The 25,687-nt window shown below is 56.4% G+C and overlaps 1 protein-coding gene across 2 annotated transcripts; it reads right to left on the minus strand.

Moving 5' to 3' along the window:
• Positions 1-5,263: 5,263 nt before the first annotated feature.
• TLE5 (TLE family member 5, transcriptional modulator) lies at positions 5,264-13,749 on the minus strand. Of its 2 annotated transcripts, none has more exons than XM_086627854.1 (7): positions 13,686-13,749; positions 13,084-13,181; positions 11,559-11,622; positions 9,122-9,166; positions 7,581-7,643; positions 6,118-6,192; positions 5,264-5,494 (listed from the first exon to the last, which is right to left on the minus strand). In XM_086627854.1, the coding sequence occupies exons 1-7, from the start codon at positions 13,710-13,712 to the stop codon at positions 5,276-5,278; spliced, it is 591 nt and encodes a 196-aa protein (XP_086483980.1). In that variant the 5' UTR covers positions 13,713-13,749; the 3' UTR covers positions 5,264-5,275. The 2 variants fall into 2 exon arrangements, with proteins under 2 accessions (XP_086483980.1, XP_086483979.1); XM_086627853.1 differs by having other exon boundaries at positions 5,264-5,497.
• Between the last annotated feature and the right edge of the window lie 11,938 nt (positions 13,750-25,687).

Genomic DNA, 25,687 nt, shown 5'->3' on the forward strand with positions numbered 1-25,687 from the left:
GGAGTAAAGGTGACTGTGATGTTTCCAAACCATCCTGTTTTCAGCTTCTCACTTGCACATTTGAATGAGGGTCTTTGAACTCAGCAGAGCTCTCAGAACCAGGTTCCTGCCACCCCTAGACAGGCAACGTGAATCTCCCTGGACATTTATACCAGCAGCTGACACAAACAGGGGTCTTATCCTGGCTGGAGTCTGTCCTGGGATGAACATGAGATGAGAAGGGAAGCTGAAGGAAGGGACTGTCAGCAAGAGCTGAGCCAGAGCTGTACTAGAAATTAAGGCTCTCCAGCGTCCTGAGCCACGCTCCTGGGATCAAACCACAGGTCCCCATCCCCGGTACCCCAGTGCTGCCGGCTGCTCGTTAAAGCCACGTCTCCCCAGAGCCTCTGCAAGGCAAACCGTGCGCGGAAGCTGGGGAGTCCCTGCTGCCATGCCCAGGCAGGGCCCCGGCACGCTGCAGAGCCGACGCGCTCCCGCCCGCAGCCCCCGTGCTGCTGCGCTCCCACCGTGCCAGGGACACCTTGTCACCGCAGGGTCAGGGCTGGGGGGGACACCCGCAGGAAAGACGTGGGAGCCCTTGGAGCAGCCCAGCAGCTGACAGACTGTGTCTCTGGCGCTGCCTTCGATCTGTATGTTGGCTCCTGTTTGCACTTACCGGCTTTGAGTGGTTTTTAATTATTGATGCCTCTTTTAGCTTTTATCTCATGCTCGCTGCAGCCAGGAAGGGCTTGACGTTCCTGCATTAGTGATGAATTGGGAACGAGGCCCTGCTCCACCACGCTGCTAAGAATTCCTGGCTGGCAGGCTGTGCCATTGTTTCAAGCAAAGCTTCACTGAAAAATTAGGCGGGTGGGAGCAGGAGGGGGTGAGGCGATTCCCGCTGCTGCCACAGAGGCGACAGGGATCTGTCCTATGGGAAAAAGCTGAAGGAAATGGGCCGAGAGTCAAACCGGTGTGGAAACCTCCTCGACCCAGTGAAAAACTGGCACCCGCTCACCTCATCGTGGAGGAAAGATGCCATTTTAAGACCCCCCCAGTGACCGGCAGGCAGAAGGGGCAGAGGTGTGAGACAGCAGAGTTTCGCCAAGCCCCGGGCAGCTGCGAGCAGGTGCCAATGTCAAACCTATGCTGAACGCGGTGCTGCTCTGTGGTCAGGGCACAGGGCGCTGGTAGGCAGGGTCCTGCCCTCCAGACCTGGCCAGCTCTCCATCCACTGAGTTTTTCCAAGGATCCTGGTGCCAGCAGAGCTGTTTCTCAGCCTGTCTGTCTGTGTCCCTCTCCCACTATTGTATCACAACCTCTTGTGCACAAAGAGAAGGGGTTTCTCTGCCAGGAGCCAGTCTTGAACCGTCCCTGATCAGTCGTGCTTTGGAGGCCCCGTGTCACCCACCTCTCACGAGCATTGAGCCCAGGGCAGGAAAGGGGCTCATGGCTTCAAGCATGAGCGAGGTTACAAGGCAGAGCCACCTGTTTGGAAGGAGAGAAGGTGTTTCCTCAAGTCTGCAGCTACTGGGAGAGTCGAGGGAGGTGTTTTTAACCCTTTCTTTGCTGCTGGTATGGGTTAGATTTGCAGATTTTGGTATGCAGTTTGATTTGAACTCGAACCTGGTAAGGTGCCCTATGAAATTACTCTCTTCAGAGATCCAGAAGCAAATCTGGTGGTTGCAAACAGAGCCATGCAAACAGCATGGGGAACCACAGCACTGCTCATCCATGGGATGAGATACCAGGATGCCTCCCACCACCCAGAGAAATGCTTCTGGCAGGAAGCCAGCATACTGCAGAAATGGGTCATCATGGGAAGCAGGAGTGGAGCACGAGGTTCAGCTCAGCATCTGCTGGAAGGTGCAGGGAATTTGGAGAGCCCGAAAGCTCTGTCTTTATACTTTACAGTGGGTTAGTCTTCTCCGGAGACGAAGGAGATATCCACAGCCCAGTCAGAAGCAGCTCCCTGTCCCCAGCCCACTGGCAGCCGAGGATGCTCAGCCAGCAGCCTCGTGGTTTGTTCGAGCCCTTGCCCACCGAACCAAGGCTGCTAATTAGCTCTAACAACAGGGATGTCTGTTCCTCCGAGATTGCCTGCCTGAAAATACCCCAGACCCTAAATTGTCCTCCCTTGCACACCCATCAGGAATAACATTCACTTACGGTTCTCCCTACCCCCGGGCTGAGTTTGAACCGGTGACCTCGAGGTGAAAGCGCTTGAAAAGCTCCAGCCCTCCCACAGCCAGCAGCTCCCAGCGGGGTTTTCAGCAGCACTTACGGAGCAGAGATGGTTTTAGCAACTGTCGCATCGCAGCAGCCCTGGCCCAAAGCCGTGTTGGCCTTTCACATCAGAAACCCGCTCGCTCGGTGCCAGCGAGGCCCTCGGAGCAGCTGCAAGACGGTGGGGTCAGACCACAGCAATCGGTAGCGTTTCAGCCGGCTCTGGAGCCAGACCCCTGCTCAGTGCAGGGGGAGCTGGTGTTGGACCTGCCTGCCCAGTGCTGTGGCCCCCAGGGTGCCCCTGCCAGGTGGCAGCTCCGCTCTCACCACAGGCTCTGTGTTCTGGACCTGCCCCGTGGCAGCTGAGCACCCAGCAGCTTCCCAGCGCACAGGTGACAGCTGCAGCAAGAGCGTGGAGTGCTGCAAGGGGCACCCAGTTTGGCAGGGACAGCGCTCAGAGCCCTGGGGCAGCCCTGCAGAGTCCCAGCCAGCAGCCAGAGTTCGAAGACCACCGTTGGAGCCGCGCTTCTCTGCCGACCGCCCTGTTCCTTGCAAGCTTGTGCCCAGACCCCTGCCCCAGCCATTCCCAGTTCGTGCTGGCGAGGCAGCACAAGCGGGTAACGGGAGCACTGTCAGCCCCTCACGCTGCCCACAGGCTCTGTAACCCATCCTGGGCTGCGGCACAGCTGTGCCAAGCCTGGCTGGCACTCCTGGGACAGTGGGACACAGGACCAAGCCACGCTCCGGTCCCTCCATCCCCTCTTCTCAGCAGGCTGCTCCGCACCAGGAGCAGGCCCATCAGAAGCAGCTCTGGCGGGTGTTCATGCAGCACCGTGCACCTTTCCTCAAGTCTCTCCCTCTGTGGACCCACCGCAGCAGATGCAGCCCCCCCAGTCTGGAGCCAGAGGTGGTCCCAGGCCTGAGCCAGTTCAGCAGTCCCCGTCAGATCCCACCCTCGGGCGCTTGGCCCCATCTTTGCCCAGCGCCAGCAGGACGGAGGCGCGTGGTCTGCTGCTCCCCTTCTGGCTTCTGCCCAGGCTCCTGTCTGTGCCACCACAGTCCTCTGACCTGGATGGGCAGTCAGGGGCACCGAGACCCTCCCTGCCCCCCCCTCCCCCTCCCCACTCCCCCCCCAGCTTTCTTCCCAGGGGAAGGAAATTTTCCCACTCCAGCTGGCCTGGGAGATACGGAGGGGAAGATGTTATCAGGGCAGAGCAGGCTCTGAAGCCAGAGGACAGCGCTAATTATCGAGAACCAATTCCATTACAGCAATCTCAGCCCCAGGGCAACACAGGCCAGATTTTCCAGAGGGGCCGAGTGCCACAGAAGCAGCTTATCCTCTGCACCCACAGGAAAAATGAATTATGCACACGCAGAGCAGACCTGCGGCAGCCCACAGGGACCGTTCTCGTGCATTATCCAACCACGCCGCTCCTGCTCCGGCAGAGCTGATAGCCCTCGGTGGCACTTGGCTCCAGCCCTCCTTGCTCTTCATTCAGAGAGCTCCCAGGTCCCTGTCACCACTGCCCACTTTCGCCTCGCTCTCCAGGTTGTTTTGGCTTTGCCCAGGCATCGTCCTTGCCCTGGCTCCAGCCAACGCTCCGGCGTGGGCACATGGCTCTGCAAGGACACCTGTGGGAGGGACGGCATCCCAGAGTGGGACACAAGCAAGGAAGATGGTCCTTGTTCTGCCAGCAGCCAGGGAGACACAAGCAGCAGAGAAGCCGAACTAGAGATGTCCACGCTAACCCACGTTCTCCCGGCTAATCCAGAAACTCCTGGAGAGGCGGGGGCCCTCCCGGAAAGGCAGCACATCACACCAGGTAAGGCAGGGACCAGCCTGGGACACGCTGGCCTGGAGGAGGGAGGGCAGCTCTTCTGGCCACCTCCCACAGCCCCTAGGAGCTGTGGCACCAACAGGGAAACCGAGGCAGAGTCCAAGGTTAGCCAGCAAAGCTACCTGTTCTGCCGCACCCAGTCCCCTGTCTGGGGGCACTCTGAAGTCATCCCAAAGATGGCAAGAAAGCAGGCAGCAAGTCACAGTTTTAACCAACCTTCTTATTTCTTTATTTGAAAGGCACAGCTTGTACGTCCTTGATACAGCATTTTCAGTTCCTCTTATTATAGGTCAAGTGATTAAACACAAAAAGCAAAACAAGATCTTTCTAAAGGACTATATACAAACACCAGATTATTATTTAATTTTATTTTTTTTGTTCCATTTTTGTTTTTCTTAGAAGACACGCTAGCGCACGGAGATAAGAACAGAGAAAGCTGCTGTATCCTCTACACAGGGGTGGGGGAGGACCAGGAAAGGCTCTCGGTCTGCCTGCCCCTCTGCCCAGCCGCCCGAGCCCCCTGAAGCCGGGTGTGATGCTGAAGGAGAGCGGGTGGCACAGCCTCCTCCTCCAGCCCGAGGCCAAGGAGCAGCCAAGGAGGAACCCTGGCAGGCAGAGCCCGTCGTACTGCCGCAGGACTGGTTTGGAACAGATACATGCAGAATAGCGAGGTGCCAGCCTGGTGTTAGTGCAGGGGGGCGCGGGGAGGAGGGGGCCAGGGCCAGGGCGATGCGATGAGATCAAGAGCGCTTGGGGAGGGAGAGACAGTTTCGGGGCAGGGATCCCAGCAGGCAGTTGTGCAGAAACTGTTAAGATCAAGGGGCATCTTTAAATACCACGGGGGGAGCGGCGGAGGGGAGCCACGAGGCACCGAGGAGCCGGGACAACCAGGGGGAAGCGGCCCCAGAGCAGCCCCAGCCAGGCTGTGGCTCAGCTCTGTGCCGGAGTGGGAGGGGGGACAGGGGAGCCAGGCTGGGCACAGGGAGAGCACAATCGGCCACACGGTTACTGCTACGGCGCTCGCGTTGCTGCGGAGCAGCCCGTTCGCGGGGGGGGTGGCGGTGGGTTCGTGCCCCAGGCACTGCTGCCCGCGGAAACAGGCCCGTCAAGCTGCCACCAAACACACGCCCCCGCAATTCTGCTGCGCAGCAAATAGAGAGAGATACTGCATCTTGTGTTAACCCGCCCCCCCGCCCCCCAGACAGCCCCCTCCCCCCAGCGCCCCATTCACTCTAATCCGATTTCTCCCCGTCATCATCTTGGTGGGCGTCCCCGTCGTGGCCGTTCTTGTCCTCCTTGGAGAGGTGAGCCTGGGAGCCCAAGGCCGAGAGCGAGAGGAGCCCGGTGCCGGCGCTGACCGCGGGGAGGGACGGGGGCTGGAGGCCCACGGGGAGCGGAGTCAGAGGCAGAGCGAGGGCTTGGAGCTGCGACAGCTGGTGAGCTTGAAGCTGCTGCTGTAGAAAACGATGGAGAGGACAACAGGAGAGGGATATTGTCATTTTGAGTGAGCTTGGACCCCCACCCAGGGGCCCGGGCTGCCCAAACTTGAACCAAGGACCCCAGTCCTGGAGAGCACTGCAGCCTCAGGGAGGGAGGGGGCACGGGAAGTAAAAAAAAAAAAAAAAAAAAAGAGATTCTAGAGTCTTTGGGCTGCAACAGCCTCAAGAGAAGACTCAACAGCGTGTCCCCAGCGCGACACACAGCCCCTAACCCACAGGACATCTGGCCTCAGACTCTGGCACGCTCCAAGGATGTGGTTAAAGCCCTCCTGACCTTGACCAAGAACAGATGGTGTTTTCATGTCAAGGAGCTGCTGCACTTCCTTCTCAAAACCAAAGCTGGGACAGAGCAGGAATCTGCACTCCCCTGCAAACCCATGCCCACATCTTTAACAAGTCTGGATAAAACCAGCTCCGCGCCGGCAGGGCCAGCATGGCTGCAGCACTGCACGTGGAGCAGCCTGCTCCCAGCACGCGGAGCATATCCCCCGCCACGAGCCCCTGCCCAGCTCTGTCTCAAAGGCCAAAAGCAGATTCCTGACCCGCGGAACCCAAACTAAACATGCATCACGTACACGGATGATGGAGTTCAGTTCTGGCGCTGTGACCTGCTTGGCGCGTTCAATGGCTCCCAGGACTTGCTGCTGATGCTGGTGTGGAGAGAAGGGAGGAATTCAGGATCACTTCTAGTATCACAGGGAAGAAGAGGGACCCAGCCCTGCCGGGTCTGACACAAGCGTGCGTTATCTCAGCTGCTAGGGCCACGATGTCAGGGCACAGAGGCTGGTTAACCCCACAGCTGGGGACACCTGCACCACTTCATTTGTGACAAGGACCTTATAGCACTGAGGACCACGGTAGCGAGGAGCAGGGAAGGAGGCACGCTTGTCTCATTCCAGTTCCTCAACACAGGGTTAAGCAGGTCCCCTCTTGCTCCCATCCTTGTCCTGCTCTGCAAAGGCACAGCAATCTGTGGCCAGAAGGGCTCTAAGGTGGGCAGTGCCTCTCACCCTGCCTCCCCTCTCCTACCCATAGTTGACACAAAACAAGGCCTCCTAACACAAAACAAGCCCTAAAATCAGCAGCTCTTCGGAAGCTCTTCACTCCTTGGGACACATTCCAGGTCCCAATGGCAGCAGCTGGAAGATGCTGCTGTGGAAGAGCCCAGCACGGCTGCTCCAAACACAGGCAGGAAAGACAGCTGTATCACGTGCCTGAAGACTTAAAGGACAACTGTCCTTGCTCCTCTGAGAGCACAAGCACACTGCACTCCAGCAAGTGGATTTTTCTTCCCATCTTGGCCGCAGGACAGGGTTGGGGCAGGGGACGGGGCTGCATTAAGATGCAAAAGGTTTCGTGGTGGCCTAGTTAATAGGCAGCTCCGATCTGATCAGCAAGCCACTTTGTTTTTCCGGAGAACAGGTGGGTGGGAACAAACAGCCTGTCCCCCACCTCCACAGATAACCCAGATCAAGAAACACAGCCTCCACCCCACAGCCAGTCCTGACCAAAAAACAGCCATGGAACCTCTGTGGGGTTGTGTGGGGAGATGGACAGATACCAGAGGTGCTTCATCGTCCTCCTGCATCAGGCAGCAACTTCCGAGCCCTCCCCATTAACTTCTCAGGGGAGTGGGAGGAGCCCATCAGCTGCATTAATTAATGAGGCGAAAGAACCAGATCTCAAGGAGGAGCCATATGGAGGTATTTTTTTAAACGCGCCCCCTCTCCCCCAATTAGCTCCCACCACCCATGCAGAAGTGGCCAATGACTCAGGAATCATGGCAGGAGAGAACAGAGCCCATCTTTGTCCACAGCCATCAACAAAGGGGACGGATGGACACGTTGGCCACTGCACCACACCTGGGGAGCTGTTTGAAGGCTTCCAGGCTAAACCCATCCTGAAGGGCTGGTCCTGCACAGGGCTCACAGCAAGCAACAAGGTTTACCAGACCGGGGCTGCGGCGTCTCACACTGCCCCGCAGCGGGACAGGGGCCTCTGCTCCCGCTGCCAACATGCCCCTGAGCCAGAGACTCACCTCTTGTGAAAGGTAGGGCAGAACCTGCGCACAAATCCCATTTAGCCTCTTGACGATTTCAGCCTAGAAGGTGGGAAGAATAGAGAGGAAAGGCATCAGGCAGCTCAGGACTGACCACCCTCAGCAGCAGCTGCCTCACCTTACCCCCTCCCCAGGCAGGGCCCGAGCCCCCAAATGGCCCTAAGAAAACACACTGCCCCTCACGGAGGGGTCATCTCACTCCCAGGGCCCTTCCCTGCAGAGTTAAATGAACCAGTGCTGCTGCCTGCAAAGAGCAAGTTTTCAATGTTCTCTTCCCTCTCCAGGTCTCCGATATTCATTTAACAAGTTGGGAGCAACCAGAGATGAAATGGGGATGCGTCGAATTACGTTTGCCATAAGGACACAGACAGACACGTGTGCTGCTGCCACCAAGACGCCCACTCTGTCCCAAAGACTGGCTGCTCAGCGTCCTCAGCCTCCCCCTCCCCAAAGGCAGGCGTTTGCCCGCTGCCAGCCTGCCCACGGCTGAGCTGCGGGCTATTCAGGGAGACCACAGGTACCAGGCAGCTTCTTCACCAGCCTTTTACAAGCAAGTGGCAAATTTTAGGGTGTTAAATGTTTTTCTCCTGAGAAAGAGCAAAGCCACCAGCCCTTTGCAACCACTTTCCAATGGAGTCAAAAGAAACACAGGGCCAAAGGGTTTAGGTGTGCACCAAAACCAGCCGACGGCGCCTCACCAGCACCACAGGGGAGTGGACGAGGCTGGGAGATAGTTCCTGTGACAGCAGTGAGGATTCGCGGCTCAGATCCTTTACTGGGGAAGCTGGTCTGGTGAGCTTAACCAAGGGTGATGGGATTGGAGGCACCAAGTGCCTTTGTGGGGGGCAGAACTGTGCTAAGAGGCTTATAACTGAGCCACGACACACAGATGACTTTATGACTGGAAGCTGAAGCCAGACAAAGTCAGGCTCAGAGGAGGCTCATGTTGTTAACAGCACAGGTAATTAGCCACCAGGGATAATTAACAGCTTAAGCACCAGTGAGGGTAATGAACAAACTTATCCAGGCTGCAGCAGTCTCCATGACAAGGAGGCCCTTAGAAGGTCTGCTGTCACATCACCTAATCGCAGCCCAAGAGGAGCGCGCTCTGGTCTGACTGCAGCAGAGCCTGGTGGGAGCCAGGGGTGTTTCTCATGTCACGGCGATAACAAGCAGCCTTCTCGGGCACCAGGGAAGGTGGCAGGGCCAGGAACCCAACCGGGGCCTAGGAGGAGGGTTGGGAGGGACCCAGGATCATCTCCTGCCCTCCACACCAGACTCACATCTGCTGACCAACGCTGAGCCACAGCTGCACGCCCTGCCTGGTGCTCCAGCCCAGGGTGAGAGCCCTCAGTCTGGCACTGCGATCCTGAAAGGTGGGGGGTCCCTGCGTTTTGAAGGCAGCTCCGGCTCATGCCATTTCTAGTTCCTTAAACACCACTGAATCGACAGAGGGCAAAGCACAGCAGACAACCCACCCTCCTCATGAATTAGAGCACTTGGAAATGCCGTCCCCCTACCTGTTTGTGCATTTCAATATTCAGCCCGTAGGACATCTCGTAATACTGTAGGGCAGGGAAGAAGAGAACAAAAGAAATTGTAAGTCAAGACTCCACCAGGTAAAGAGGCTCCATACAGCAGTGCTGGGAATTGCTACTACTTTCCTAGCAAGGTCTTCTACAAAGGCTGGGCAAGGATGGAAGGAGGGAAGAGGCCAGCCCTAGGAAACAAAGACAGGAGGCAAACACAGACAGAAACCCTCTCCAGGTCTAAGGCAGAGGCACCAAGCCCAGGCACTCCCTGTGTGCCCTGCTCCAGCCTCACACTGCTGCAGAAAGAGACCCAGGAACTTGCTGACCAGGCCTCATGCAACATCCCTCGCGGGCAGCTTTCAGCAGTCGGCACCAAGGCGAGGTGAGCAATGCTGCTTCAAACCTGGAAAAAGTCTCAGGGCTTTGCAGACTTCCATGTCCACGGCCAAAAGAGAGGCAGCCTGACTCTACAAGCTTTGCCTGGCGAATATCCTAAAGCCCACGTGGCTGCTTCAGCAGCAAATAGAAGAGATCACAAACTGGGCTTCATCTAGCAAGTAACACATCCAGCTGCACATAGCTCCAGCTGTTTGGAACAACAAAAAACCCAAACATGCACAAAAAACCCACAAACGGCAGCAACATGCAGCTACAGAGCAATCTATTGGCAGGAGAAACTAATTCCTGACCCATGGAAGAAGCTGTTTTAAGGCTGATGTTTGAGAGTTTATAGAAATCTCCTCCCTCAGCTTGCAGGCTGCAATCCTGATTCTTCGGAAGGGAAAGAAAAATCCACATCTGTGCTCATTTAATTCAAGGAGAAGATCACTGGCATTTTGATACCAACGCCACAAGTCTGAGAAGTGCCCAGCTTGGTATCACCACAATCTCGGTCTGCTCTAACACTGCTGCTGGCTCTTGAGGCTTCTTTGCATTCTGAAGACTGAGCAGGAAGCAGGAGGCTGACCCCGAGCTGCTAATTGTGACTTATTCAAAATCAGAGCAGCTTTGCACATTCACAGAAACCCTCCTCTTTGCCTCCCGTGACTCGCCGTGGTGCGGAGCGACAGCAGCTCTATGCGACTCCAGCTCAGTCACGCAGACGAGCCAGGAGCTGCTGCACCTGCAGCACCTCGAGAGCTGCACGACGAGCAACAGCCCTTCCCCTCTGCTGCCCACCCGCTGATGGTATCCTGAATCAATTCTGGTGACTGTCAGCATTAAGGGAAAAAAAAAAATCTCAGACACACCTGGAGATGAGTCTCCATGCAGGCTGCAAAGCCCAGGAAGCAATCACTTATCAGTGAGAGTGGGGCAGCTTCTCCATTAATCTACAAGGAAAGCTGTGACCTCTTCTCCTTGGCCCCAGCCCCAAGCACACCTTGGTCCCCACAGTCTTGGAGACTGGACACACAGGCAGTACAGGAGGATGGAGGGGCCAGCTCCCTTATTTCAGATTTTAAAGTCCTAACTCTCCTCTGAAGAACTGTTGTATTAATTTCTACATCTTATCTCTTCCTTCCAGGGGAGGTGCAGCAGCTGGCAAGCAGGCACCAGCTCATCTTTACGGACAGTATCACAACATTCTGTTAACTCCTTGATAGGAAAGGAACAGACCATGGCCTTATCTGGCATCCCTCCCCTCTGCTACAAGGGCTCTTCCACACGTGGGAAGACAGAGGCCTTACCTGGCAGGTGAACCATCACCCTGTCTGCAAGAACACAGCTGTTTCCTGACAGATTTCTCTTCAGAGAGTTATGGCTAAGCCTGCTGCCCACACGTGCCACCACATCTCCTGCCTTCACCAGGCACTGCCCGGAGATGCGCACACTTTGTGCTGGGACACGTGCATGGGTGAGACATGCCAGCACTTTATACCATGGCTCTGCAAGGCTGCCTGAGTCACGAAAAGGCGCAGAGGGTTTAGCTCTCACACAGCAGCTGGTTTCTGCTTCCAACTCCCACCAGGCTTGTGGGGTTTCCCAGCTTCCCAACTTCTCCGAGCACTGCTTTGTCTTTCATTGGCCACGACCTTCCCCGCGTTCCCAGACACCTGCACACCAGCACCTTGCAGCTCCTTCTCAGTGTGTAAGAGCTGTCAGTTCCCCCAGGGCGCAGGAAGGACAGTCAAGCAGCCAGTCAGTGGCACGGTCAAGGACTCCACCACCCATCAAGCAGCCACCACTGTGTCCATCAGTTTTCTATCTCCAACAATTCTCTGCTACTTGCCCACATTTGAACCATCCACTGCACACAGACAATGCAGAACAGAAATGCCCCGCTTGCAGAGACGCCCACACCAGCCCTGCCGCTCCGCGGGGCGACGGCTCCCTGACAGGCACAACCCAGGCACAGGCGCCTGCTCGCCGCTGGAGTGCCCACCCGCACGCCCACGCACTCTCGGTTGCCGGGGCCGGTCCTTACCATGACATAGTGACGCTGCATCTCCGATTTCTCACTGGCTAGTTTGTCACATTCCAACTTCAAGCTGAAAAGCCAGAAAACAGAAAAAAATAACAAACCACAAACAGGAGGTGAGAGAGTTATCGCCATGGAACAGCTGCTTCCTGCACGGACCCATCCTGGCCAGGCTGACTTCTCAGACACCACCGTCCAGACTCCAAGGGGTGGTCGGAGCTGGGTCACGCTGTGCTGTCACAGCAGCGACCACAGCAAGGCCCGCTCCCACCTTCCCAGCTGGAGTCCTACCAACTCACGTTCAGAAGCAGCAGCACAAGGCCATCCACCAGCTGGACACTGACCTCCTCCAAGCAAAACTTGCTGTGGCAATCGGTTCAGAGGGAAGCAGAAAGCTGGGCAGAAGCAGAGGTCGCTGCCCAGGGAGGGGTTTGCCTTTCCTCAGCTGATCGCTGGCAGCTAGGGACAGCTTCTGGCACGGGCCCATCTGCAGCACTCAAGGGATGCTCCAATACAACTTCAAAACCAAAGCCAGATCCATTTCTGGATGGTGGGAAGGAGGCCCAAGTGCAGCACATCCCTCCAGAAGAAAAGATTTTTTTCTCTCCCCTAGGTTCTTCACACCCTTCAAAGAAAGTGCCGCTGCTCCCAATGTTTTATGAGACTCCAACTCACCAGCCGAGCAACTGCAGCCAGCATGTGCTGCGGTTTTATGTTTCAAACAAGAAACAGCTTCACCTACACAAAACCTGCTGCTTCTCGAGTAGATTAAGTCCAAGGCAGTGGAGTAGGGTGGGGGGATGCCTCCTTTCCAGCAGGAATATTTCTTGGGCTCCCCTGCTCCCTCACTGGCACTGCCCAGAGACACAGGGACACCAGGAAAAAGCCATTTCCCAGCAGTTTTTTCTGCCTGCTTGTGCCAGAACAACACCACTGCGAACCTGTGACCTGACGGCAAAGTTGCAGCCGGAATGGCACGGAGGCAGGTGCCACAACTAGCACCTCAGGCAGAGGGCATCATCCAGTCAATTTAACCCAAGAGCTTCACGTTTATTTCAGACACGCGCACACAGCGACAGACCGTCACAAGCCAGCTTTCGGGTCAGCAGCAGCATTTCCACACACACACCCACCCCGAAAAGCAGAAGCTTTCGGATTTAAGTGCTCCCTGCAGCATTCGCTGTCCAAGAACCGCAGCCAGCAAGAGGAACCAAGGAAAACTCCCAGCAAGACACGGAGGCCTGGCAAGCCTCCGTGCGGTGCTGGCCGAGCCGCGCTCAGAGGAAAGACCTTGGCTGGAAAGGGAAGATGCACGTGCTCCTCTCGGGGCTCCCAAGTGGACATGACTAATCCCCTGCCTTAGGTCCTCTCGAGCCAAAGGTGGCCCAAGCTGCGCCGCTGGGTCCCCTCCCTGGTATTCCCGTTCAGCCTACGCGGCGGAGCAACACTGCAGAAGAATCACGATGATGCCGGCCCCTCGAGCCGCTGCCCCCTGGCCCAGCAGGGCAGACCCGGGCCAGGCAGCGCGTACCTGTGGTACTGGGCCTGCAGGAGCTGGAACTCGTCCTTGATGCGGTCGCAGGAGTCCGAGGTCGTGAACTTCAGCTGCTGCGGCAGGTGAGAAGAGCCCTTGAACAACAGGAGACAGCGCTGGGCGCCAGGACAGCAGCTGCCCTGAGCCCGCCCCGGTCCCGCCGCCCCGGGCAGGGCCGGGCCGGGCCGCCTCGCACCAGGGGCTGAGCCCCTGCGGGGGCGGCCGGGCGGGGGGCACGACGGCCGGCAGGGCGCCCCGACGGCCGGCGCGCTTCGGCCCGGGACGCGCCCAAGGTCACCCGCGGGGCTCTTCCCCGGGCGGGGACACTGGCCCCGCCGCCCCCCGGCACCGCTAGCGGCCGGGGCGGCTCCGCCGGCGCGGGGCCCGGCCGGGGCTGCGGGGCGGGGAAACCCCCCGCCCCCCCGCTGCCGGCGGCGGGAGGCGCTCGGTCACCTCGGCCCCGCCGAGGCCGCCACAGGGAGGCCGGGCCGCCCCCGCGCCGCGCCCCCCCGCCGGGCCGGGCCGCCCCGCGGCCTCCGCCGCCCCCCCGGTGCCCGGCCCCGCCTCGCTGCCTCGCCGCCGCCCCGGCCCCGCCGTACCGAGTGTCGGCTTTGTGGAAACATCATGTCAGGCTGCGGCTCGGCCCCCGCACGGAGCAGCCCAGTGCCGCCGCCCGCTCCCGCCGCGGCTCCCCGCGCCGCCGCCGCCTTTGTCCGCGCCGGGCCCGGCCGCCCCGGCCCCGCGGCCGCCCCGCCCCGGCCGCGCCGCTAGCCCCGCGCCGCTCCCGCCGCCCCGCCGCCGGCGCCTATTGTCTAATGGCGGCTGCGGCTCCGGCTCCGTCCTGCGGCTGCTCGGCACCACCTGCCGCCGCCGCCTCCCCGGGCCGGGCGGGCCCACGGCCGCCCCCGCCCCCGCCGGTCCCGCCCCCGCCGCGCGGCGCCGGCGGCCGCGGGCACCGGCCCAGGCCGCGCTGCCGGGATCGCTGCGAGCTGCGGGCGGCGCGGGGCTGAGCCGGGCCGCGGGAGCCAAGCGGGGGCCCGGGCCGGGTGCGGAGCGCCGGGCCCAGGCCCCGCTGTCGGGCGCGGCAGGGCACGGGGCCGGGCCGGGCCTTTCCCCCACCGGCATCTCCTCCCCGCGCCCCCGAGGTCCGACGCCCGCAGCCTCCCCGAGCCCCGGCCGTGGCAGCCCTGCCGGGGCTGGCCGGCACCCCGCACCGTCCCGGTGCTGCGGCTGTTGGATGCCGCTCCCCTTTCCCCACGCCCCTCCTCGCCGCCGGTGCCGCGGCAGGACCCCCGGCTCGACCCCGGCCGCGGCGGGGGTGCGGAGCGCTGCCCCCCGGGGCCCGAGGTCCGAGCGCAGCCGACCGAGCCGCCGCTGCAGCCCGCTGTGGAGCGGCCTCGGGTCTGCCCCGCAGCGGGGCAGCTCTGGGACTGGCGTCGGGCAGCGGTTTGTGGGGGAGCGCCGGTACCCGCAGGCCCTGGCGCCAGGTGTGGGCGGCGCTGGGCTCCGCGGTGTGCCCGGGGTTCCCTCCGCAGCTCTTTGCTCGGGAGAGCCCGGGCCTGCCCTGCAAAGATCGTTCCTGTGGCTCCTGGCGCTGCGTCTTTATTATGTGGTGTTGGAGGGAAGGGGAAGCTCCGCTGTTAACGAAGCCACCGCTCCAGTGTCTTACAGTTTCTTAAACCTGGTGTTGACGCTGCGGGATCTGAACCGAGCTGGCGATGCAGGGGACGCCATCGGATGCAGCTCATTTTCACACCCTTCCCCAAGAGGGAGAACAGGGTTTGTTTACGCGGGTTTTGGTTTGGTTTATTTCAACCTTGCCTTTGCTGAGCATGAGGGAAGGCAGAGGCCAGGGAATTCACCTGTAACTGCCTCCAAACAAAACTCCCGTCTTCAAATAATGCAAAATTCTGCTCTGGATGCAAACTTTGGTCCCAAACCTGCTGCCGGAGGAGCAGACCCTGCAGTTTGTGTCCCGGGAGATTGATTGTATCCCTGCAGAGAGGTGGTGAATTTGGCCACAGACTTTATTGCTGGAAGGAGTTTGTTGCCATGCGGCCTCTTGAAAGCCACACACACAAATGTGGCTGCGCTGAGGTGGGATCAGGTCCTTGGAAGGCAGCATGAGAATAACAGGCAGGAATACAGCTGGTGGGTATTAGCACACAGGGAACTTTCATCAATTTCAGATGCTGTTCTGTGTCTTATCTTTAAAAATCTGCGTCTTCTGATTAACAATAAAACCCTACACATCATGACTCCAGCGATGCGGGCTGGGCTGTTGTGGTATTTATTTTTTAAGAGAACAATATAGCAGCTGAGTTATTGTGACACCTCCTGCGTATTGTGCAGTAGCTTTTTCACTTTGACATCTCTGTATTAGTGAAAACTGTGACAGTGTCATGCCAAGGATCATTAACAGAGCAGGGAGGCTTTATCTGCAGAATAAAGGTTGGAAAACAGGGTAGACAGTCTCCCCTGAGCTGGTCAGCATCCTGGCCCCCTTTTTATGTGTAGAGACACTGAGCCTCCCGAGCTTAGGCTTTGCGCTGGGGCAGTGACATCCAGTTTGTAACTGGTGTGTGCAGGAGACCAGACTAGGTCACCACTGTCCCCTTGCAAAGCTAAGGCCTGCCTCTCTGGTGAGCTCTGCCCTCAGTGGGAAGCATGGAAGCAAGTCTGGAGCGTGTCTTGTGTTCCCTGCCAGGCTTGTCACCTTGCTGCCCTGTGGGGGAAGGAAGGGACAATGGGATGCAGAAGGGTTTGGCCCTCAGCTAAGTGATGATTCAGGTATGCAGTGCCTGGGTTGAGAGCTTTACCGTCCCTGGCCCCCAGCATGGAACAGGCTGGCCTTGCAGGTGATGGTCTCCACTGCATTATAGGAATTTGGTATCTATTATAGAGGTGATTATGTTAAGTGCAGCAGCAGTGTGCAGCATGCAAATGCCATACTTTAAATCATGTGTTCAAAATCAGAGGCTGTGGGCTCTGTCCTGCCTTCTGCAGTGGGAGTGCTCGTGCCAGGTCCGTCACTGTGAGCCCATGCATGTGGCCGCTGAGAAGCTTCGGGGTCAGGCCAGTTCATCCCAAGGGGAGCACCGGAGTTTGGGATCCTCTTGCACAGCTGCTGCCTGCGAGGTTTGCGCCATTCAGACCACTCCTGCTTCATTTGCAGAAGGGCTCCCATGTTATTATTCTAAGTTACTCCTTTTAGTTAAAAAACCTCTTTGAGCATATGTACGGGTCAGGAGGCTCACATTTGCTGCTAGTTTGGAAGAACAGATTATGTGTATTCCTGCAGCAGCTAAAGACTCGAACCACAATGTCAACTGCCCTGTGCAACATGTACATGCACACAAGAAGAGATGGCCCCTAAATACATGGTAGGTTGTTTCTCCCATTTTACAGACTTCACCCTCGTTAGCACCCGGTGTGCTGTGCCTGCAGAGCAGTTGCCGTCTGTTAGTATCTTCCCATCCTGGATATTGCAAGGGTTGGTCATGATGCACAGCGGGACAAGCTTTGAGATGAGATCTCCAGAGTGGGTGTCTTGCCTTCAGTCCCCTCAGGTAAGACGAGGAGGGCAGTCGGGGCCAAAGGCACGTTCTTCACCCAGTGGTGGCTGCCTTTTAACACAGCCATGTACACGCTTTTGTGAGACACCCAGGAATATCAGTCTGCCTGCTAAGCCAGGTAGCATCTCTGCTCTCCTTTTCCATCTCCCCCTTTCATTGCTCACCTAGATATTATAATTTCTTCTTTAACTTGAATGATTTTTTTTCCAGTTGAAATAGGGCAGCAAAGTTGCCGTGTAGCAACCTGAAAGAACAGGTATTCCTGCTAACGATGGTACTGCCAAAGCTGTGAAGCATTTGTCCTGGATACAAACAGGACTGGGCTCTTCCTGTGATTGATGGACTTCTTCAAACAACAATAACAATTGCAAGAGTAGATTGAACTTCCCAGAAGACGAGGCAGAGGCACTCTTCCCAGGCCCCAGGCTGCCAGTGTGCAGCTTTCCTCAGCTCAGCAGCACGTACCCTCCACAGCTCTGCCACGCAGCCCCCTGCTCAGGTCGTGCCTGTGGCCTCTGGGGAGGGTTCGCGGTGCCAGGCTGAGGCACGTGGCAGGGGAAATGGCCGGCAGCCCCGCTGCCAGCTTGCTGGCGGCTTTGGCCCCAGCCTGGCTCCCCAGCAGCGGGGAGCAGCAGGCATGTGCATCCCCCACCCTCCCTGGGTCACGGCGAGAGCGCGGGAGCCCTGCTCACACTGCCCGGTGCTGCCTGCCCCTCTCTTTGCAGCAACTCACGGTCGCTCCCTTCCAAGCGGGAAATGAAACGTTCCTTTATTGGCTTTTATGTTGGCTACAAAATGTTCCGTTTTATCTTTTTTTTTCTCTCTCCTTACTTTCTTCCAGGAAACATGCTAATTTATGGTATAATCTTGGCAAATCCCAATCCAGGGGAACACAAACTCTCTTGTGCCTAGAAAATGAGTCTTTAATGGGCCTGTCTCCAGCTGGGCAATAGATCTGCATCTGAAGAAGGGACAATTATAACCTTGCCCAAGCAGTGGGCCTGCGTGTGTCAGCAGGGGTGAATATGGCCTGGGCATGGCAGCAGATCAGCGCATGGAGGAGCCTGCCTTAAACACCCCCTCGTAAAAGGAGGGGATTCCCACTGCCCACCTCAGGCCTGGCTCAGGAAATGAAGGTTTTTCCAGCACAAGAATGGAACTCTGAGCATGCGTGTAGGGGATGGTTAGCAGTTAGATGAAAGTACTTCATTTCTCCAAGTGAACCAACATTTGTGTGCTCTGAGGCTGTTTTATCGCAATGGTGGAAAGCTGCAGCTGAAGCAGATGGGTCCCCCTGCACCCCCAACACCTCAGCCAGGAGCAAGGCCGTGCCAGGCTCTCACCACACTGAGGGCTCGGTCAGGGTTGGGCTGAGCTTGCAGGTGGGTTTCCAGGGAATGTGTCTGCTCCTGGGGAAGCTGGACCACCCTTTGGAGGGGCCACAGAGTGTAACCAGGGAACTTGGCTGCTGATATTGACAGCTTAGTCAAGGGCCTGATGCTGCTGGGCAACTTGGTGTGAGAGGCTGGCAAAGGGGTCTCTAGGCTGGAGCGACCGGGACACAGGGGCTGGAGGAGCCACTTCCACCTCTCCTGTGGCACCCTGCTTGGCATCAGCCTTCCAGGGAGGAAGGTGCCGTGCCTGCCTTTAGCATGGCTTTAAGGTACTGTAGTACATATGATGATCTGCTGACATGCCTGCTGGCCTCGCACCTGCCCCCAGCCGTGTGCCCTGAGGTTCTACCGTACTGTGTCCATGCTGAGTTTTGCCTTTCACCACCTTCTGAGCTTGCCCAAGCCTGTGGGCTTGTCTGGCTGGAGAGTCCCAGTCTCCAGCCTCGGCAGGAAGGGTTTGTACAGGGATGCCCTAATGAGACCAGAGCAACTTCCTATTAGATCCTAAAAGGAGCAGTCTAACAAAGCTGCCAAAAATAATTCTGTTTAATGAAGAGGCTTTGTAAATTATTCAGATATTATACCTCACTCCAGCATGGAGTTCAAGGAGAAAGGCTGTACAGACACTTTCTTCTCTGAAGCTCTGGACACACGATGAAAGTCATGGTGTCATTGCAACGGAAATGCAGGCTCTAAGATCCTGCTTTTAGCCTGAGAATTCTGTCTCTTTTACCTGGAATTAAAGAGAAAGGGATAAAAAAGGCACAGCAGCAATTCAGGCCCTGAAACAAGGAAGTTTTTCCTTCCTCTCCCACCTCAGGACCACTCTCGAGTCCCAGTACCTAAAGTTGGCCACATACACAAGTGCTTTGCAGGACCAAGCCTGAGAAATTTGGGCTTCCCTGGGCACTGCATGTCTCAGTGCGGTGTGGACAGGACCTCGCGGACAGGACCTCGCTGGAGGTGGCGTGATTCAGCCAGCAGTTCCTCCTTCGGTTCTCAGTTGTGGTTTGAATGCTGTGGACTTTTTCCAGTAGAAACAGGGCTGACCCACCAAACTCATTAAACTTCAGCTGCCATCCGTACACCAGCTGCTAACAAATCCCAGTTCCTCTCCAGGCTGTAAAGCCTGGCTTTGCAGAGTGCCATCCCCCTCTGCCAACCCACGTTCAGACATCTGTGAGGCATTTTATCAGGCACAGCAGTTGGCAGCTGGCGGGCGATTAGCCACAGCCTGCCCCATGCCATGCTGCTGGAGCTCACAGGGTTCTCCCCTTGTGCTCTCCCTGTTTTCCCAGCCCATCTTTGCCAGCAGCAAAGCCCTTGTGCAGAGTTTCCCTGCTGAATTTAGTGGGGAACCAGGTGGTTTCCAGTGCTTCAAAGCTGCAGGAGTTACTTCTGTGTTTTGCTTCAGCCTCTCAGGACTCCATTCAGGTTTCTCTTCCTGTGGTTCCTTGCACCCTGCCACCAGCGGAGCGCTGCTGCAGGCTGTCGGCAGGGGCTGCGTGCGGAGGCACCTCTGGGGGCACAGGGAGAGGCGCTTGGGCCACGCGTGGCACTTTCACAGAGCACGTCCCGGCCAGAATCTCGGTGAGTCGCCCGTGGGCCGTTCCCACGCGTGCCGTGACGCAGCCCCGCCGTCCCGGAGCAGCGGCCGCTTTCTCCCCTCTCCACATGCCACCGCGATGGGCCTCGCGCAGACTCATTGCCCGTGGCTCGAGTCAGGCCCCCGCAGGGTGTCAGGGTCCTGCAGGACGCCGGCAGCGTCCTGGGACCCAAGCGGGCTGGCAGGAGGCTGGCATCCCGGCACGGGGATGCGGCGTTTGGACGGCCAGCGCAAGGCAGGAGCCCAGTCCAGTCACCGACGCTTTACTGGAGCTGTAATTTGAGGCTGTCTGAGCCCGAAGCCGGGCGGGCTCCTGCGGTCAGTCCCGTTGTACCCACTGCAGCACCATCTGCCCAGCTGAGAAGAGGCGACCAGCAGGTTCCTGCCCCCAGCCTGGATGGAGCACAGGGTCGTGGTGCAAAGGCTGCTCTGTCTGCTGCGTCCCCTGGGGGGTCTCACTGCTCCTTGCTGAGATTCCCCTGCCAAAGCTGGGGCCCTGAGCCTGACAGAGGGTCAGAGCTGGAGGTCAGCAGCCAGGGCCAGCGCTGGCTGGGGCGGCTTTGTGGGTCATTCTTTGTCTTGAACTCCAAGGAGCAGCTGACAACCCCAAGAGCTGGCAGAAAGTGTGTGCCACCCTCTACAGCAGCCAACAGTGCAGCACTGCCCGCCCCGTGAACACAGCCATGGCAGTGCACCTGCCAGATGCCATTCTGCAGTGCTGTCCCTTGCCCCCACCGCTGCCCAGCCCCAACTGCTCTGTCCTCTGAGACAGCCCGGTGCTCATGACAAGACACAGCAGAGCCCCAGCAGCTCAGCTCCCACACAGGACAGCAGACAAAGTGCTGTTCTGCACCGCATCCTCACACTACTGTGCTCTTTTCCTGGGGAAATTGTCTTGCTGCTTGCCCTCGGAGGCAAAAATTAACCACATCCCAAATTCCTCACCTGTACCAAGAAGAAAAATGAGAAACTGCCCCAGGGACGTTCACAGGTCCCAGCCAGGGATGGCCTGTGGGCAGACAGGGCCTTTCTCCAAGGAAGAGCCTTGGTCTGGGCAAGCTTTTTACAGCTGGTAAAGCATTTCTACCCTCTTTGATTCCATTTTATCAGTGACCTGGAAAAATTGGGTTCCATTCCTCATGATGGCTTCCCCCACTTCTGCTGTGGCCTGCTTTTGCTGCAGATCGATTAGGGGTAAGTATCATCCTTTTTACCAGCTGAAGTGCAAGGAACAGTTAACACTCCTTGCAGGAAGCAGGAAAGGGATTTTGCAGCTGAGGCGTGATGAGGAACCACATGGCAAGGATGCCTGAAATTGCCTGCCACCAGGCCAGGGCTGAGACAGCATCAAGATCCAGAGAAGGGCTTAGCTCCAGGTGGTGTCTCTGCGGCATTCGGTGGGAGATAAATAGGAAGTTTGAAGATGTAACATGGTCAGGAGGTCCAGGGGAATCCACTAACCCTTTGCTCATGAGGAGGCTCCTGGGCCAATTGGTTTCCAGAAGCAGCATTTGAATCACTCTGCATACGAAACAGAGGCTGAATCTGATGGAGGGAGCCATCAGCTGGGGCTGGAATGGGCAAAGGAGGGGCTCCTAGACCAGGCCTGCTCTGTGCCATGGGCATGTGAAGGACTCTCACCTTTCTCCTCCTCCATTTCCCTTATTGGACAAAGGGAGTAATGAGATACCTGTTTTAAGGTCAAAGCGATCATCCAGGCTTTCCTCCTTCCTATCGTGAGGCAGATAATCTCTCCCCTGTATCACATTCCTCCTGCCCTTGTGCAGGATCAGTGCTCATCTACTGCATGGGAGCTCCGTCAAATGGATATTTGCAACAATTTCTGAAATTTGCACAGGGAAGACAGATTACTTCACCCTTAAGTGTCTTCTTGTACTCAGCTAGTTTAGCAGTGCTGCGTTCCAGGTAGGGAGAACATTTCTTTCTGACCTCAATTTACGACAAAACACCGAAGCATGAGGCTGGATTGATTGCACAAGGAGATTGTGTCTTAGTAACTTGTGTGAATGCTGCAGCAGCTGTGCTAATTCATCATTCCTTTATTTACGAAATCTATGTGCAGGTTGAGTGCAATTAAATGATGTGCTTTGGGATCCTAGGGGATGAAAGGATCACAGTAAATGTAGGTTTGTTATCCTGATTTACTGTGCACTGAGCCCACCTACAAGAGCCATGGCAAACCAGATGAGAAACATAAGGTTTAAAAAACTCTAATCCAGCAATTTCTGTCACAGGCTGCATTTGTCAGTGTGTTTGATCTGGGTGCCTTTCCCCCTCTTTTCAGAGAACTCAAGTCTCCTTGTGGCATCTTCCTGTGACAGGCAATTGAAGAGCTTGTAAAAATAATTTTGGGGGAGGCTGAAACATTTGACACCTGCTCTGCAGTAATGACACCTGGCATGCTCAGGCTTTAGGAAGAGACCTTATGCACCTTGAAAGTACTTGCTAAGTACCTCTTGTGGCCTCCTGGGCAGCATTTACAGACTGGGACCTGCAGCACAGGAAAGGAGATGATGCGGGAGGAGTCCCGGCTTACGCAAGGTTCGCACTACTGCTATGACTGTACTGGTATAAAGGTGCTTTGATTTATCAAGCGATACATGGCTTTCCCTTTCCTTACTGCAAGAGCTGTGCTGGCGTGGGATGGGAACTGCTAACCATGCCCTAGCCGGTGAGGGGGCGTTAAAGAGTGGCCGGGACCCGATGCTGGCCTGAAACACCTGGGTGAGGAGAGGAAGGAGGTATTAAAGGGTGGAGCTGGCTAGAGGCAGGCTGGCAGCATCTCTGCGGGCCTGTGGTGTGCTGGTGCCCTCCTGCGGGAGGCGAAGCTGACAGCCAGCGGCTGCGCAGCGCGCTGGGACCAGTGGGTCTGGGGGGTGCCCAGGGCTGGGTGCTGGCTGGGGCCGGTGGGACTGGGGGGTGGCCAGGGCTGGGTGCTGCTGTGGAGACCGAGGTAAGGCAGTTGCAGGGTGCTATGGGTGAAGAGGTGTGCTCAGGATGAGGTGCTGCGAGACAAGCCTGGCTGTGACCTGCTGGCATATGTGGGTGTCTGGTATGGGCTGAACTGACCCAGCTTGTCCTCAGCTCTTGGTAGGCACCGCTGGACCACCCTCTGGCTGTGGGTCCCAGTGACCCTATCCTCCTCCCTGTTGGAAAATGTGCCCTGTTTTCTGTTGGTCCCTGGCTTTCCTGCTTCTCTGTAATGGCTCTGCCTCTGTTCTACTCTTCAGAAAGCCCTCTTAGTGCCTGAGTTGTGCTCTCAGAAGTTCCAGTTCTGCTAGTGCAAACCCAGAATGTGCCACCGATGCACAAATAGGTCCTCGGCATTGCAGACATGACACAAAGGCCCTGGTATTTTCTTACGGAGCCCTGCTGTTGTGGCCTGCCTCACAGCAAGCACTGGGCATACAGCTCCCTCCCAGAGGAACTTGTGTCTCCATCCAAGGTAGTGACGGCAGGGAGTTTGGGAGAAAGGGGTGCACTTGCCTTCCTGTGTGCTTTGAATGTCGTTGCAGATTAAGAAGGGAGGGTGTTTGACACAGCAAGGTTGCACATCATGCTGCTTCAGTCTGCCCACATGGAAGGGCTGAACGCTGATGCACCTGTTGTCCAACAGCAGCAGGACCTTGCTCTTGCTCCTTCGAGGACATGGGCAGCTCTCAGAGTGCTGGTAAGGGATGGGGGTGAAGGGCAGATGGGCCAAAGAGGAGTCAGGGTGGATAGCAAAAGAAAACAGAGGAGAAGGAAAGTCTAAGGAGCAGTGGTGAACCTCTGTGAGAAGGGGAGAACTGGGGGTGGGAGTCACAGGCTCAGTGTTTACAGTTGGGGAGGGAATGAGACTTCATTAAAAGAAAAAAAATATAAATTAATCCCACCCAGGTTAACTGAAATGGTGTAAGTCACCCCATCACCCCTAAACCTGCAGATTATGGTCAGTGGATCTCCAGGCTGGATGGAAACGGTGCTCTGGCCCTTAATTGTGAGCTCACTTTAGAAACACACATATGAGAAACAGCTCGTGTAGGAGTTTTCGCCTTGTTCCTTAAGCACCTGAATGCACCAGGAATTCAACAGTCCTTATCAGCTGGTTTGCCTGGCCCTGAGGGGCTGACCTGGCTGGTGGCACAGCTCTGCTGCATGCATGATGGATGCTCCCAGGGCTGCTGCAATCCCTTCTCCTTGCTCATTCCAGAGACTACTTCAGTGATCCCAGTGGTCCTGGCCACTCATTAGTGCTGATGAGACCTGATGATACCACCTCTTCCCAAGATGGTGTGAGGGAAATGCTGCAGGTGTAGGCAGGAAACCTTAAAAGGGATAAGGGAGGGGAGCAGGTGTGAGGTTACTGAAACACTTGGGAGGGGATTTAAAGTGTGGTTGGCTTGTTTGTTTGTTTTTAATGGAAAACAGCACCAACTCTGCTGCTGAAAGCTCATCTGAGAGGTGAATTGTAGGAACTAGTTCTTTCCAACAGCTGAAGGAAATGGTTGTTCAATTTTCAAAATAATCACAAAGCAGAAGATACAATCATGGTCCTGATTCAACAAAGCATGTGCTGAAAGGGGCATGTGCTTGGCTTCCAGAATATCCCTGTGCGCATGTGTGCAGCTGAACTGGGAATCCTGTGCTCAGAGCACCTGGCTCTGGCATTAAGATGAGAGCACATCATCTGGTTGCAAGCTGCTTTTCTTTAAGCTAATGAAAATTTTCTTCAATTAAGTTGTTGATCAAGCAGCTGCAGCGAAATGCAGCTGGGCTGTCCCTGCTTCCCTCTGCTCTCCAGCACCTGGAACTCAAAAGCACCCAAGAAACAGGGCCAGAACAGAGAAAGGGACTCTGAAATGTCGGTAATGCTATCTAGCAAGGTGTGCTCGCACCCTGATGGCCCCAGTGACTAAATACCCTTTACAAGTGCTGGGGCCTTCTTCTCTATAAATGAATGGGAGTCATATTTGTGCTTAATATTAACTGTTGCAAATGTGGGCTGTGAAAGTGGTTGCTCTGAAGCGGCCTGACATGCTCAGGATCAGCTTTCTGGGAAATGCTGCTTATTAAGTCCTTCATGCAGAACTTGGGAAGTCCCAAAAAACACAAGGATCTCCCCGTCCCTTGCCAGCCTGCTGGAAAATAGAGGTGAGGCTAGACAGATTGGCAGGAACTCCCTCACTTAGGCAAGCAGCTGCTAATCAAAGCAAATACTATTGGAGAATGTGCAGTAATAGGGAACTAGGGAGAATGCCTGGAAGTCCCTCTCATCTGTTGATGGCAGCAGTTGCAAGAGGCTGCAAGGGAAGCGTGAGGGGAGAGAAAGGTAAGGAGAGGAACATCTGAGACTACAGACACAGCAACCCAGGTGGAGCAGGGAAATGGAGAGGCTTAGGGAATTGCACAGCACACTGGTGACAAAGCTGAGGGAAATTCCAGGCCTCTGTTTTCTAGGTGACCTGTCTGAGCACCAGAACTTTTTCCATTAGGGCAGAAAGGGAAAGAGTGGACGGACTACTGTTGCTTGGAGACTATAGGTTCTGTCATCCTTAAATCGACAGTTTGATCAGGATTTGTCAGAATTGATGTCTGTCAGCAGGGACTAAGCAAGTGGTCCAGAGGATGGATGCAAATTTTATTTTTGGCAAGCTGTGGAAGTTTCTTCAGGATCTTCTGGCCTTTAGATTTTGATCCAGCCCAGGGGAAGGTAACCAAAACAATAGCCTCTAGCACCTTGTGGTTCAAAGCAGCCTAGCAATCCTAACTAGGTAACTCTTTAGCACACCTCTGAGACACAGTATCTATCCTGTATTTGCAGCCTGAGGACGTGCAAAGAGGTTGAGTGACTTGCCTAAAGTCAAAGCAATGTTGCAGTCTTCGTGCCTCCTTACGCACAACCCATAGGTAGATTTGAAAAGGGCAGAAAATCACACTGAGCAGCTCACTGTGACTTTGGTTCTGGACATCCTGAGCACCTCTGTCTGTAGAATAATTTTTGGCTGCCAAAGCAAAATGACTAT

The sequence above is a fragment of the Tauraco erythrolophus genome, chromosome 28 (genome assembly GCF_009769465.1).
Source record: "Tauraco erythrolophus isolate bTauEry1 chromosome 28, bTauEry1.pri, whole genome shotgun sequence".
Lineage (NCBI taxonomy): Eukaryota > Metazoa > Chordata > Aves > Musophagiformes > Musophagidae > Tauraco > Tauraco erythrolophus.